Source organism: Ischnura elegans, chromosome 12, assembly GCF_921293095.1.
Source record: "Ischnura elegans chromosome 12, ioIscEleg1.1, whole genome shotgun sequence".
Taxonomy (NCBI): Eukaryota; Metazoa; Arthropoda; class Insecta; order Odonata; family Coenagrionidae; genus Ischnura; species Ischnura elegans.
In genome coordinates, this window is record NC_060257.1 from 75,955,424 (window position 1) to 75,971,087 (window position 15,664).

Consider the following 15,664-nt stretch of genomic DNA (forward strand, 5'->3'; position numbering starts at 1 on the left):
TAGCATTACATACATTATGTATTGGTAAAATATGAAGCATAAAATGCTAAAAAAACAATGGCGAATTTAAATTAAGGCCTTGGAATGAAAATAATACCGTTTTCAAGCAATTTTTACTTGGTTTCCTATTATTTGGAGGAAATTAAAATGGCATAAGTTCTGGCATCAGTAAATATTAGGTGGCTATAAATAAATATATTACAAGAGCAATCAGGATGAAATTACAAATGGAGTTATAGAAGGTAGAGCGATTTCCATCTTCTTCGCATGTATACATAATTCTTTTCCACGTGAGTTCTGGCAAACAGTTTAGCAGTTTAATTATCTTCATAGCATAACAGGATATTTAATAATGATGCACTTCCAAGGGCTTACTATAGCAAAATATTTGCAATAATCATCAAAATTTTAATTTTTCTTCCACAACTATTATCTTACCAATAGCAAATAACTCTTACTTCCTCTGAGTTATTCTTGCTCTGCTTTTCATTGCCTCTCCCGAAACAAAATACTACTGCGAAAACTGACACAGGAAAAAGTACTGGCCCACAAAATTTGAGATATTCACACGCTATTTGCCAAGTGTGAGGTGATCTCTATCTCCGCCTATATTTATCAACCGTTCGGTTTCAGTTCTGGGTGAGAAAATGTTGAAATAAATAAGGGTAAATTGTTCCAATGCCATGATATGCATTTTCTCGCTCTGCCAATAGCTCTATGAAATGGTAGGATGGATTAATTCCTGAGTTCTACTTTACTCAGTGACAGTAGGGGTAGTTGGGACAAGCATGAGGGCTGACACCAGCGGGATATCGAGCCGGAGCTGGTCCCTGCTGACCACCATAAGCACCAGCGTGACCCCAGACGGGTGCGGCATGGCTGCCGGCCCAACCATGTCCACCACCGTAGGCGGGAGCGGCTCCTGACCACTTCTTTGCCGGCGTTGGTCCACAGTAGGGGTAGTTGGGACAGGTGTGTGGGGTAACACCGGCTGGGTACGCGGCTGCGGCTCCGTGGACCCCGGCACCGTGGTGTCCGTACGCGGCGTAGGCGGGTGCAGCGTAGGGTGCAACAGCGCCGTGGTGTCCGCTTGCGTATGCGGCGAGGGCAGCGTTGTTGCAGTAGGGGTAGTTGGGGCAGGCGTGGGGGTTGACGCCAGCCGGGTATCTGGCGCCGGGAGCACCTCCTCCCATTGCTACGGCCACACAGAGGGCAAGGACGATCTGTAGGAGTAACCATAAAGAATGCTTAAAAATCATCGTGAAATTTTAACAGAATTCCACTGGAGTATCGAAAGTAACATGGAAACAGGCGAGTGTATCGCTATTCAGCCTTTTTTGTACTGTTTTTTACATTTACATAATTATAAAAATATTTTCTAGGAAGTTTTTAATATTTATAGGATATATAGAGAAAATTATATTTATCTTATACTTATTTCAGTCATTTTCATATACATTACCCATAGAATTAATAACTATTGGATCCTTGATTCTCCGAGTTATTGGTAAAAAAGCAGTGTAGAACATTTTGTGCAAACATTGTGTATAGAAAATATTGGTAAGGACATTATTTAACATAAAAGCAGCTAACACTTAATTGAAATCCAAGTATTTGTTCTATCTAAAACAAATCAGGTAAATAGGCGCAAAACCTAAACCATTTGAAAGAGTGTACACTATATTATTACATTTTGCAGTGAGCATGACTTGTTCCAGGTAAAAACCAGCTTTATTAACCTGTGGTTCAGTTTATATTTGCATACACGTAAATATAAACTTAATCATACCGTTTTACCCTTCAATTATACGGTTCAGTGAACAATAATTGCATTAATTAAAATTAAATACTTTGAAATTGCGATAAATAAATCATTTTAATCTGAGAAAGAAATGCGCAAAGAGGCGTGGCTACAAACTCTTAAATGGTTATTGTATTCCATTAGTTTAATTCATTAACTGGTAGAAATTTATTTCTGATTGTATATCCCTAGGACTCTTGTGTTGCAATTTGGTTTTGTTTGTTATGAAGAGCTGGTAGTAAATTAATTTTAAGTTATGAATGTCAATTAGAGACTAAAAAAATATATTGAGCATTATTTGCAAGAAAATCAGAATATTTTTGTGCGAGTGGTTTCAATTCCACCCTAGTTAAGTAGACACACAGTATGTCAGCATGGTAGATGATAAATATTACCAAATAAGGGAGCCGTGGAGCTAAATATAACTTGGTTTTGCAGTGATTTTTTGTGATAGGTTAAATAGCGAATTTTCGAACCCGTGGACTCGGATATCAAACATTGGTGGTGCAAAAATTTTACTTTAAACTTTTTAAATTATTTTAATTTTTCGAACCTGTGGACTCGGATATCAAACTTTGGTGGTGCAAAAATTTTACAGAGGAATTTAAACCACTATTCCAGTGCTTTAGAGGGATAGGGAAAGTTAAGTTCATATTCCGCCATTCTCTTTGGATCCTATAGTCAGTGTTCAAGTTACATATTCCGCCATTGTCCCTTTATATCCTAAAGTTAGTATTACTCTAACCGGGTTTCTCTACACCCTTTTTACTGTTCCCACTTAGGCACAAATGACCTTACCTCTCATTCATCTCCTCCAGGTAACCAGCTATTCCAAAGGGACTAGAAGTGATATTACTCTTACCAGTTTAACGGCCATTTTCTTGGTTTCCTTGAAGCTTTGGGGGTCCAGTGAGATAGTTGTGCTTCTGTAGAGACCTCGAGGTGATCCTGACAGCTCTGTGGCCTGCACGATGTTATATACCTCAAAGTTTGCGTCAGTGATACTCCTCAAGACCCTCCCCTTAAAATTTTCCCTGTGCCCAATCATCCATGTCAATCTGTCTCAGGCTCAGTGCCTTTTGGGTAGCATTCTCCCTACCAAATATTTTAATTTCGTCTTCAAATCTTCACAGTTCATCACCAAACGTTATAAACTCTTCTCAAGGACGCTTTTCTAATAGTTTTATAAAATTCAGTTAATGATCAATGTTTATATATTGTTTTTTATGGCATTGGAACAATGTGAGTTTTTAAGATCATTTTACCCCTTAAAAATGTTCGGGGATCACCGGGTAGGTGTCCCAATAGTCGATAGCGGTCTGTCGATTCCTTTTCTTCACCACTTTCACCATCGTTACCAAACAGGGCGTCGCTCAGCGATGAAACGTCTCTGTCGCCATGAAACCACGCAATTTTTTGGAGCGTATTGCAATATTTTGCAGCACTCATAACCGAATGGTATAGGTTTATTTTGCTTCCGTAAATGTTGTCACACGCTGTGTGCATTACCTAAACTTAAAAAAATCCACGCGTAACTATCTCAATATCTTTTTCCTTTTCCAGGCCTCTATATTTAATACGTTGGAGTGTCTTTACAAGATATACATTCCAAGATTCAAATTTAATATCTCAAAATTATAATGAATAATACCCATTAATAATTATCAAGAGTGTGCTGGAGAAATATTATAATTTGAGGGTAAATAGTACAGATAAACGTTATCACTTACATAATTTACCAGCAAGGCGCCTATTTTAAAGCAAATTTATATCCCATGGCAATTTCAATAATACTGTCGTAAGTTCAAGTTTCCTCATTTCCGGGTTATCTGGTTTCCAGCGCAAGCAAACAAAATACTGTTGCACTTACTTCTAAGAATATTTGATGAAAAATATCTCAATTTATCCATTTCACATACTATGTTCATTCAATTTTCTGTTCTCTTTCAATATTTTAAATGTCATAATTTCGTTTCCTAAATGGCATGCGAGCTTTCTAAAACCTCTAATAAATTCAGTGACATTCTAAACGATGATATTGTATTTAATTAAAAGTGAATACGTACTTAGCCTTTTTCCATCGGTGTGTCTTAATGTATTATTTATTACCTCTGTTTAATAAGACATTGAGATAACTCGCCGTAGAGGAGTATTTTTGTACAAGTATTTTTTCAAACAACTTTTGTGAAGGGTCTTCAACGCCTATAACTTGTTTCGATATTTTAACTGTGGTATACCACGTATCTAAGTTAGGATTCGTTAAAAGATTTTACTAACACATGATTATAAACTTTGTGCTTACGTTTACGATGGTTTTAAAACATTTATTCATGCAAGTGATATGCTTAATAGCACACCTGGACATTATGCATGGGCTTCGAACGGTAGGTGTTTGGATCTTATCCATTACGAGAGAAACGCATTCCAAAAATACAATAGGAGAAAGAAAGGGTGATGTGTGAAGATTGTGGCAGCGAATAATTTCTCCTTGGATATGTTCTTGGCTAGGCAGACTAAATTCTTGGACCTTTCACTTTTTGAATTTATCCAAGTAAATTTCTCGATGGAGCAATTTGTTGCCCGACGTGTCAAAACGAATTTACTGCACCCATTCTTACAGTGATATTAGCATTACGTATTCTAATTTGAAGTTTCAAAATTTCTTGGGCGTAGCGTTTGAGGAAATGGTATTCTCCTCTACTTTCTCTAGTGCTGTTCAAATTCATTTGCGGCGAATGAGAAATGCTTAAAACATGATCAACGCAGCCCTTAATGACAGGAGTACCCTTTCAGATTGATTAGATGAATGTCTCTATTATGAATCATACGAGTATTCTTGTTATATTAATCCTTCACTGTAGAAGAATACACGTCATATGGATTCTCGGAGTATGATTCCGTTTGCCACATTGAATTTTTTTCTTTGACCTTAGTTTTTAACGTTGATTAGTTTCTTGGAGTCTAGGTCTCTATGAATTAAATGCATTTTTTGACAAAGTTTTAGTATATTTTCATACCTTCATCAGAGCCTTTTTTGCAATAACATAAACAAATCATATGCAAAAAAACACTGTTAGAGGTATAAAAATGTACCAAAACGTTGGCAAAAAATTTGCATTATATTCCTAAAAATCTACACTCCAAGACAGAGTTCAACATGAAATATACAGGAAAAAATTACTTAATTGTTAAATTTGGTGATGATCTCCTATAAATATTATCGATATTATATTTAGAAACAGTTTTTTTCTCATATGAATTTAATGCAATAACTTAATCATAATTTAATTGCAATAATCATGCAATTTAATAATAATAATGATAATTTAATCTCATAATATCTCGTATGAACATTTTTTCCAACATAACATTGTGATAATATGAAACATTGAGTTTCTCATTGAACCTAAATACCCACATCGTATTACTGATCATGTATTAGTTCTTGTAGTGTAAGTATTTGTGCAGTAATCTTCCGTTGGACCTAATTCTATATCAGCTGCCTACTCGAATGTTTACAAGAGTAACACTTTTCCCGGATCTTACTTGGACCTAATTAAAATATCCGCCAGAGGTTGCTAACCAATCGCTTCTGTGATTTTTTTCAAAAATTTTTGACTCCGTTTTTCCGCTTCCTCTCTAAAATTTTGAAATTTCGGAAATAAAAACTTATTCATATCCCTTATTCCGTTGAAGTTAAACTCGAACAAAAGAGAGGGATAACATTTATTGATGAAATGGAAATTTTCACACAAATTGTATTTTACATCCATTTTTCATCAAGTAGATGGCCTTATGCGTCGTTTCTTTGCTATCGCTCACCTTGCGAGATGGTGCTTAGAGTGACGCATGACACGAAATGTGTCGCAGTTTCCTCTTTTGCTGAATTTGCTCACGGTTGTCGCTTTTTGCGGCAAATAATGAAAATTTCTCAAAGAGAGCATTTATGCAGTCGGTACTAAAATAATTATTTCAAAAAGTGTGAAGTCAGCGAAATAAGATGGTTTCTTTCTAATATCTGGACATATGGAACTCAGCACATGCTATGCTATAACTTAGTAGCTTCTTCATCACTTTGTTTTTACAGCTTTAATTAAGACTTTTATGGTATAGTATGGATTTAATTGCCTTTATTGGGCCATTTACTGCAGAAATGACAAAAAGCAAACATTTGGTGCGGGTTGCCTATTGCATACAAGTTTAGCATCATTATTGAAACACCACCAGTGTAATCCAAAAAGAGGGGGTAGGATTCCTTACACTTCCCGTTTCATTGTCACCATTACAACATATTAAATCCCCAAAGATATATAATATAGTTATCTTTATCGTCATAAATTAAGGTATTTATTTATTGTTGTTTATTTATTTTACTTAACACAGTTAGCTCATACGTTCAAAGAAAGAACGTCCATTCCCTTGTAGCTCTTCCGTATGATTTGTGGCTAAAATAATGCACTAATCACACGAATATTCGTGTTTATGTGTGACCGCTGTGGAGGTGGGGATTTTTTTGGATCTGCAGCATCAGGTATCTGGGGTATCACGCACCAACATTCTAGAGCGCGTCTCGCAGTCCTTTCGTCAAAAAATTCCGGAGGGGACATATATGTAGAATTCCTTAACACTGATTGCGTTTGATTAATTTTATGTATGCGATGAACAATGCTCTTGATAAGATGACGTTCGTGCATACTGAGGTTGTAAATTTTAACAATTTACTACTGCGAACTGTTAAATACTGCGAACCCTTCAACTGCGATTCTTTTTCGAATGAATTTTTTCAACTGTAATTCCAGATGCAACCATGGTGATACTTTATGCGATGGAGAAATGTTTTTTAGTCAGGAGTGGTGAAGGCTCTTGAGGGATTAACACTGACGACCCGATAGACCGTTTCTTGCATATATCCGTGTAATAGTGGCGGTATGGGTAGCTGGGGCAGGAGTGCGGAGTAGCGGGCACGAACTAGAACGAATGGGAATAAATGCTGAAGTAGTAAGGTAAATTAGATGAGGAAATGCACGAAGTAATTAACTATAATTGATTAGACTAGGGTTTATTTCGCAAAACTCCTATCTAATTTTAGACAGAGAGAAATGCTGGCTATGTCTACTGTCCTCGCTCTCATAATTCCAAGATTAATGTTACAGTTTTTAACAAATTAAACGATGCAATTGCGCGACGCGTCCTCTTAACAATTCATGACAAATATCCATTACGAGAATTTAAACTGAAATATTAGATTCAATAACATAACAATTTATCTGAAATATTAAAATCGGAATGATTTTAATAAAGCTTATTGGCAAATATATTTCACAATGGATAAAAACTTTATAACACTTGATGGCTCAGTTTTTTCCCTGACGAAGCAACAGAAACCGCGATTGGTGGAAAATTTGATCGCAAGAAATTTATTATATCCCTACATTAATCCTCAAGCGCAGCGTTTCTTCAGGTTATGAAAAAGCGTTCAATGAATGCAGTTAATGTATCCGTCTGAGAGAAATGTTTTTTTTTTAGTTAGATCTTCTCCATATCCTTGTTCAATGCTGAGGTCTTAAAGTAAATAAGGTAAGGATATGTGTGGAACATAAAAATGAGATTGATTTCAATAAATTTTATTGGCAAAAATATTTCGTAATGGATAAAAACGTGATAAAAGTCGACGAGATATTTTCTTATCAGTAGCCACAGTTGCAGGAAAAACTGATGATAAGAAATCGATAAAATTCGTATATGAATCACAGCGTTCCTTTAGGATATGAAAGAGCTTTCAATGAACACAGATGATGTATCCTTCCCAAGAATAAACGCGTTTTTCTTCCATGGTAGATCTTCTCCGGAAAATGTCCTGATTCAGTGGTGGCAGTAGGGGTAGTTGGGGCAGGAATGGGGGTCAACACCAGCGGGGTAGCGGGCACCAGCTCCATGGTGAATTCCATAAACTCCGTATCCGTAACCGTGTGCAGCGAATGGGTATCCATGGCCAGCAAAGCCGTGACCAATTCCGTGAACACCACGGGCGTCTAAGGCCGCAGTATCACAGTACGGATAGTGGGGACAGAGGTGTGGGTCCACAGCGGCCGGGTACTTGGCACCAGCACCATGGGAGACGGCACCATGGTGTCCATAAGTGGCGTAGGAGTGGGCAGCGTAAGGTGCAATAGCACCATGGCGTCTTGCAGCCAATGCGACATTGTCGCAGTAGGGGTAGTGAGGGCAGTCGTGTGGATCGATACCAGCGGGGTACCTGGCGGCAGGTATACCAGTTCCCACCACTGCAGATATGCAAATGGCCAGGACAATCTGTAGAAAAATAGCCATAATGAGTTAATTTGTGTAAAAATAAGCATAAAAAAGGACGAAATGAGCTGGAGGCTGGGAAAATGCTAACGAAGCTTGTAGAAACGTGACCTCCATATGATTTCTAATTAATTAATTTGCAAACCTCATTCTTCGTTTCAATCGCCTTCATCGATTAAACCACGTATTTTTTTGTGATTGAAGCAGCCTTTCATTAAATGGTGAGTCGGTGTTGCTGCTTGTTCATTAGTGTCAGTGAACAATGTAAACTTTCTACTGTTGAATACGCTTCCTATTACGTGCGATAAAAGTCAGAATGGTAGTGTGACATTATAAGGCAAAATATTGCTGAAATAATGATTCACTTTGAGTGCAAGCGTTTAAAAGAGGCGACAAATTAGGCCTTTTTTTCAACATTAGAAATGTAAGAATAGTGTACTCGCTAAGAAAGTATTTTAGCTCGTTTCCAATTCATTTATTAAAGGATTAATGGAAAAAATGCATTTTATCTACCTTTCAAATATTATCTGCAGCGTAACATATAGTTTTAAGTTAGACACATAATTGATTGCACATATTCGGTTAAATTTACTGTATTCCTAATGGGGAAATCGTTCATCAAACTTACTGGAAGACGGTAGGTCAGTTTTTCATTCAAGAGCACCTAAATTTAGATATTTTTAGGAATAACTCTAGATTTTAAAAGCTGGTGTGCACAGTATCATTCATAGTAGATGACCTCGCAGTTATATAAATTTTGGTTTTAAAGCAAGGAGCGCAATTAAATAAAAATTTAGTAGAAACTCACCAGATTACGAGCCATATTTCCTTGGTTTCCTTACACGGAGTTGAGAGCTGGAATTGTTTCTGCTGCTTCTTCGAATTGTTTTCTGAGAACAAAAACAGCGGTGCTTCATTATATACACACATTCCTCCCCTCAACGTACCCTTCCCCTTTGTGCTGGACATTAACACGCTTCCCCCACCCCTTAAACCTCCAAGATGGGCTCTCTCCTCTATAAGGAACTCTTTTTCACGCATTCTTCCCTCCGCGATGTTCCATTCACCACTTTCCAAATCCTTTGCCAAACGCCACTTGACCGAGGAAACAGTCGACGCTTCCTCCTAGGGTCTATATTCCCTTCATTAATGAACTGTTCATCTCCAGTATTTTTTTAACACGATGTCACATCAGTGTAAAGTTATCTCCTGCTTATCAGAACGTTGCGAGTACTAGTCCCTCGTGGAAAATATTTTCATGTTCGTTTTTGCATGAATGCTTGTAGTTGTCGTTGTTCATATATTTTCCGGCTTCAGTGGGTAAATTCAGAGAGCTTATATTACAACAAAATATTTATGGATAAAACCCTCTTCTGCTAATCTGAGTATTGCGGGTTCGAATTCCGCCTGAGTGAGTTACCTCTACTAATGGCATAGGTGTTCGTGCTTGTAAAGTTGTTAATTTTTAGAGCCCTCGATGTAAATTTCATTTTGAGATGTTTTCGACCCATGTGGAAATACATATATGTTGACTCATTTATTTTTTTTCGAAGATTTCGAATTATTCTTTGCCTTCAATATATACTTTGTCACTTGTGGGTAAACTATCTCAATGTCAGAGAATGGAGAATGCAATTTCAGGGTTTACGGATTGTATTTAAAGTACCTGCATGCCCAATGATAACAAAAACATTACCTGTTGTGTAATCTGCAGAATATTTTATTTTTAACTATTGATTTTAAAGTTTCGTCGGATGATAAGTGTAAAAATTGAAATTTTTTATCATATATATTTGATGAGATATAATGTCATTAAGCATTGAAGTCATCCATAGGCAACTCTCATCTACAATATTTCTTGCAATGGCTACCCAATTCTTACTCACAGTACTTTCCTGAGCTTAATACTATCGTTTTCAAGACCATTCAGGATATTATATAGCGTGAAAAAGATCTTCTTCTAAATTAATGATAAAGTCATCATTAAGGTGAAATACTTCCTCTAGGCAAAGCGATTAATATAAATTGACTCATCAGGTAGGAAGTCATAAGACTTAAGCTCTACTGGAGTATATCTTATTAAAAGAATTGTGAGGAAATTAAAAGCCTCTATTTCGTGTCTTCGAAATGATTGAGTCTGTAGGAGGCTGTGTAATCCCAACTTAACGAGGACGAGTTAAGAGGCACTTGAGTCCATTTATCACTTATCTTTGCTGAAGTCTGTCTCTCTCCTGAATATCTCCATCTATTTTAATTTAAGTTTTAAATTCTATTTATCCTATTTTGTACATATACTTATATTTGGCGAAATGTTTTGTACCTCGCTATTTCGGAACTATGATTATTTTCAAGTTTTATGAAAAATTTGAGTCATTTTCATCAACAACAAGTTCACTTGGAAAACGTTCCATTTTCTCTATCACGTAATGTCAAAAATATTACGATATTTTTTCGTGCAGATGTTTTTCCTTCAATTTACTTCGCTAATTAAATAAACCAGCATATTTATAAAAAAAAACTAATACAATAACACTCACCCCGTGTTTTTGGCGAAGTGTAATTCATATTTGCGAATATGTAAAATAACAACAACAATAAAGAAAATTATTATTATATTAATTTAACATCGCATGGCGAAACTTCGAGGAATTCAGTGGTTAATCATACAAATTAATATTTAAAACGACGTAAATATTCTTTATTTTTGTCATGGGCAACAATAATTCCTCTAAGCTACCTTATTGGTTTTCCATGGTGTTCCTCATACATAGTAAAAAATAGTAAAAGGCTAGTGAAAATTTAATTATACTCAAGCACATTTCTAGGGAATTCGAGGCAACGTAAGCTAATAGGTCACATTTACTCATACTCATACTCGCACAGATGATACTCTGAGCATATAAATATATAAATTTTCTTCAATTGCGTTATTTGTAATTTCAGTTTAACTGGGAATGAATATATCCAATCTTTTTGATCTATTTTTGAAGAATGGATTATGCTGATATTTATAATCGCAACATCGTAATACCACAAGTCCGTGAAATACAAAGCAATCGTAATTAGGCACGCGTTTGGAGAGATGATGTGCAGCGATTTTGAAATTCATGAGGGTGAAAATGAGGTTTACTCTCATAACGAGCGGCCATTCTCCCTTTCTATCCTCCATTGGAATACTCGTTTAATACGCGGTGATGATTATGATAAAAGTGCGAGCTCGTCATTTTATAATTCGATTTAGTATTTGTTGTAATTATTTATCTTTAATCTATTGTCCTCCGCGGCGGGATAGAGTTCTCACCTGCCAAACCGAAGGTCGCGGGTCCGAGTCCCGTCTGGCTAGGTAGCCTTTATTCAAGATATGGATATGCGTGATTATTCAGTGCTGATTTTTGCATATTTACCGCCGTAATAGGTCAAATTTGTGCTATTTTCGGGGCGAATGGATAGTAAAAATAAAATAAAAATTGCGCGTTCATCACACTCTTATCGATTACATACTTTCAATAAAATGTATTCCTCGCTGTTAATGCCAGCCATAAAACGTAGGTTCCTAAATAATTTATTTAGTATGAAGGCATGCATTTAAAGTTTTTATTTTTTTAAGTGCTGCATATCACATCAATTGATTCCATCTATTGACTAAGGGTTCTAAGCGATTGATGCTGATTTTTAGGATAGAGTACGCACCTGATATGTACCTAGTGAGTGTCCTGAAAATATTAATCCTAAAAGCATTAGCTAGCATTTTTTATTATTGCTAACCATTTTCTTGTATATTATCATAATTATGATATTTATTAATTATCCATATTGTTCTAGCGTGATCTATATGATTATTTATAGTCATTTACGCACACTTTATGGTAAGAAGACAGCTCCCTTGGCCAGAGTGTCTTTGTATTTTTAAAGTCTACATTGATGAAGGTCCAATTCTATGCGATTAATAGTATCATCACTATGTTAATTAGGGATACGCTACCTTAATACACCTGTGGGATTTATGTTAAAATTGTTATGACTGAATCGGGTGTAAAATAGTAATCATTTATCTGCAGGTAAGTAATTCAGACTGCTCATTCTACTTTTTTATTCCTGCCTAGAGGAATAAAACAGTAGAATTACCTACATGAAATTATTTTTTTAGATCTTCCCCGAAAATATTAAAATATATAAGATCAAGTGTTCATCAATCCTTGGTTGATGTCATTTTGGTTCATGAGGAAGTATTAGAAATTGGGTTATTTGGTTCAAATTTCAATTTTTAGCAATATGTTATTAGCATTAGTCTATTCAGTATCCTAAAGGTGTATGTTACATTACTTTGCCATTCTCCTATGTAAGCTTTTTATATATAGTTTTTTTTTAATTGCAATATTACCACCGGGTGATAGCCTATTTAAATCCATAATTATTAATCAAATAAACGCATTAATGCTAAAAGTACCCAGTCTAAAAAACCACACTCATAATTTGATGTAGTAAAATATTAAGAAAGTAATTGTTGTGACAACAGATGGAATAATTTCGAGGGGACCTTGCAGTCTTTCGGCAGCTAAATTACAGGTCCTTTCAGAGCTATAATTTCCAAAAGAACGTACCTAGTATATAGAAAAATATGTGGTAAAAAAGGAATTTTAATTTATGCATTGGGGAGAAAGAAGCGAATTATATTATATGAAAATAACTTTATTCTCTTCAGTGGAAAATATTTTATCAAAGTTAATGATTAACAATCATTCTAAATCTATCAGTATCAGAGCAAGTTTCTCAAATATTTTAAGTGTGTTTCTCGTATATCTCCATTTAGAGTGGTTCATATTTCTGAGGTCGTCCTCGTTCCGAATTGTAACATTGTACATATAGGTAAGGAAGCACATTATACGACTTTGTTCCGATGCATCCTTCCGAATTTACAAAGATTTCTGCACTAATAGTGGCAGTTTGGATAGTTCAGGTTGAGATTTAATAGATGCTGAAGTATTAAATTAAATAAGATTAGTAGTTTCATGAAATATTAAAATAAGTATGCTTTTAAATAATGTTTATTTACAAAAATATTTAGTAAATGATAAAAACGAAATAACCCTTATTGAGTTAGGTATTTTTCCTAACGAGACAACAGGAACCACAGTTGCTGAAATTGTGGTGGTGAAAAGGTGATATTCGTGTATCGATGCGCAAGCACAAAGTTTCTCTAGTTTCAATGATTACAGATGTTGCATTATTTCCAAGAATAAACGCCCTTTCAATGATTCAGTGGTGGCAGTAAGGATAGTTAGGACAGGATAACTTGATAACAAGAAATCAGTGATATTCCTATATCGCTGTTCAAGTGTTTCCTTGTGCTATGGAAAACCCTCCAATAAAGGATATCTTATACAAGGATAAACGCGTTTTTCTCCCGTGGCTGATCTTCTCCGGAAACTGTCCTGATTCAGTGGTGGCAGTAGGGGTAGTTGGGGCAGGAGTGCGGGTCAACACCAGCGGGGTAGCGGGCACCAGCTCCATGGTGAATTCCATACACTCCGTACCCGTAACTGTGAGCAGCGTATGGGTATCCATGTCCATCAAAGCCATATCCAATGCCGTGGACACCGCGAGCGTCTAAGGCCGCAGTATCACAGTAAGGATAGTGGGGACAGAGGTGTGGGTCCACAGCGGCCGGATACTTTGCACCAGCACCATGGGAGACGGCACCATGGTTTCCATAAGCGGCGAAGGAGTGGGCAGCGTACGGTGCTATGGCACTATGGTGTCTTGCAGCCAATGCGACATTGTCACAGTAGGGGTAGTGAGGGCAGTCGTGTGGATCGACACCAGCGGGGTACCTGGCGGCTGGTATACCAGTTCCCACCACTGCAGCTATGCAGATGGCAAGGATTATCTGTAGCAATGAAAACAGGGGAAAAATAAATCGCAGTCTCCACAACATTTATATTTTACCAAAGCAATTGAATATTATCCAAATGAAATGAAAAGGTGTAGTAAATATCGTGCGATGGTTAAAGTGGGCAATTTTCGCAAGTGATGGTTAATACACACTTAAATCCATAAAAATGCCATGCAAGCTTTGTCTATTGGAGTTCAGGCTATTTATTTTCGGTGACACCGTCAAATAATTTGACAATTAACCATAGTGTATATACCCCAATGAGTCAGAACGCTTGTGAAGCCTTTGACTGCCGATCGGTCTCCAAAAATTGAATTAACTCTATTCACTTTTTTATTAAGAATATTATTTATATATCCTGGATGTAATTAATTATCCATTTTATGGCAATCAATTCGGACAAATACATAAACCTTTGCTTTCTTATCTATGGTTGACACTGCGTTCTCCATGGGGAAAGTAGTTTTAGGTGTATGCACTGGAAAAAATTAATCCTTTTTAGTGCCATTGATGCTGCTACATAACATTAGTTATAGATGATAGTTTGACGAAACATAGGCAAATAAATTGGTTTATTTAAAAGAAAATATCAAGAATTTAAGTATTTTTAAAGCGTCATTCCTTGGATTTTAAAATGACGTGTTAAGTGGTATGGGAAGTGTAAATGAAAATTTGACCGACATATTTTATAAAATCGTGATAATCGCTGATATGAGTCCAACACTTACCAGTTTACCGGCCATTTTCCCTCGCTTCTCTCAGATGGCAAGGAGCTCTTCTAGTGAATCGGTGGAGTTTCTTGTGAATCCCGGAGTTGATCTGATACCATCTCGTAGCAATGCACGGTTTTATAGTCTTAGATTTCCCCTCAAGTGACCCTCCCTCCCTCTTCATTGAAACATTTTCTTTCCGTAATGAACCCACGAAACTCTCTCCCCTTGTCGATTCGATCCTTCGAAATATCTACGTCTTTTATCTTCCATGTTTCCGTTTTTACCTTTCTAAATACCTCATTGCTAACTACCTAAGTTTTAATTGCCTCGCAATGCAAACAGGTAATACTTAAGCATTACTTATCTTCATGAATGTGTTTCGAGCAGGTTTTTTAGTTGTTGAAATTGTAAAACCGAACGTGAAGAGCCAAAATAAATATTTTATCCAGGCCGCAGTTGTATGCGGTTGACTCAAGGAATATATTGATTTTTTTAAATTCTACAAATAATAATGATGAAAATATTAAAAAAAATTTAATTCACAGTCTTCCATCTAGACGTTTTGAATTATATATCCATTAAAATTATAATCATAATTCTTTCTCGAAGAATGTCTTTTTAATCTCCCAAAATGACGACCTATTATCGATATTTTTAATGGATTTATTACTATTTACTAACTCATGTTACCTATTCATCATACACAATATTAGTTTAAAGTCATTATCATTAATCCATAATCCGAAGATTGGTTTTACGAAGCTCTCCACTCCGTTCTCCTATATACCTACTACCCTTTTCACGTATTTATTTTACGTATTTCTTCTACGTAACATCCTTAATAACTTTTCGTATGTAATCCATATAGAGGCCGTCCATTGCCATTCTTCCCTTCAAATCATCAATCTTCCCTTATCCTCTCTAACCATAATAAAAAAACTTCAAATA

The 15,664-nt window shown here is 36.1% G+C and overlaps 3 protein-coding genes across 3 annotated transcripts; all 3 read right to left on the reverse strand.

The window, feature by feature from the left end:
• LOC124169767 (cuticle protein 1-like) lies at positions 1 to 2,737 on the reverse strand. The gene is made up of 2 exons (XM_046548488.1): positions 2,664 to 2,737; positions 1 to 1,223 (listed from the first exon to the last, which is right to left on the reverse strand). Exons 1-2 carry the CDS (start codon positions 2,676 to 2,678, stop codon positions 759 to 761), a joined length of 480 nt encoding a protein of 159 aa, XP_046404444.1. The 5' UTR covers positions 2,679 to 2,737; the 3' UTR covers positions 1 to 758.
• A 4,672-nt stretch (positions 2,738 to 7,409) lies between these two features.
• Positions 7,410 to 8,991, reverse strand: LOC124169818 (cuticle protein 1-like). The gene is made up of 2 exons (XM_046548596.1): positions 8,919 to 8,991; positions 7,410 to 8,113 (listed from the first exon to the last, which is right to left on the reverse strand). Exons 1-2 carry the CDS (start codon positions 8,931 to 8,933, stop codon positions 7,664 to 7,666), a joined length of 465 nt encoding a protein of 154 aa, XP_046404552.1. The 5' UTR covers positions 8,934 to 8,991; the 3' UTR covers positions 7,410 to 7,663.
• Positions 8,992 to 13,547: 4,556 nt separating this feature from the next.
• Positions 13,548 to 14,746, reverse strand: LOC124168721 (cuticle protein 1-like). Its single transcript, XM_046546986.1, has 2 exons — positions 14,732 to 14,746; positions 13,548 to 13,997 (listed from the first exon to the last, which is right to left on the reverse strand). Exons 1-2 carry the CDS (start codon positions 14,744 to 14,746, stop codon positions 13,548 to 13,550), a joined length of 465 nt encoding a protein of 154 aa, XP_046402942.1.
• Positions 14,747 to 15,664: the final 918 nt, after the last annotated feature.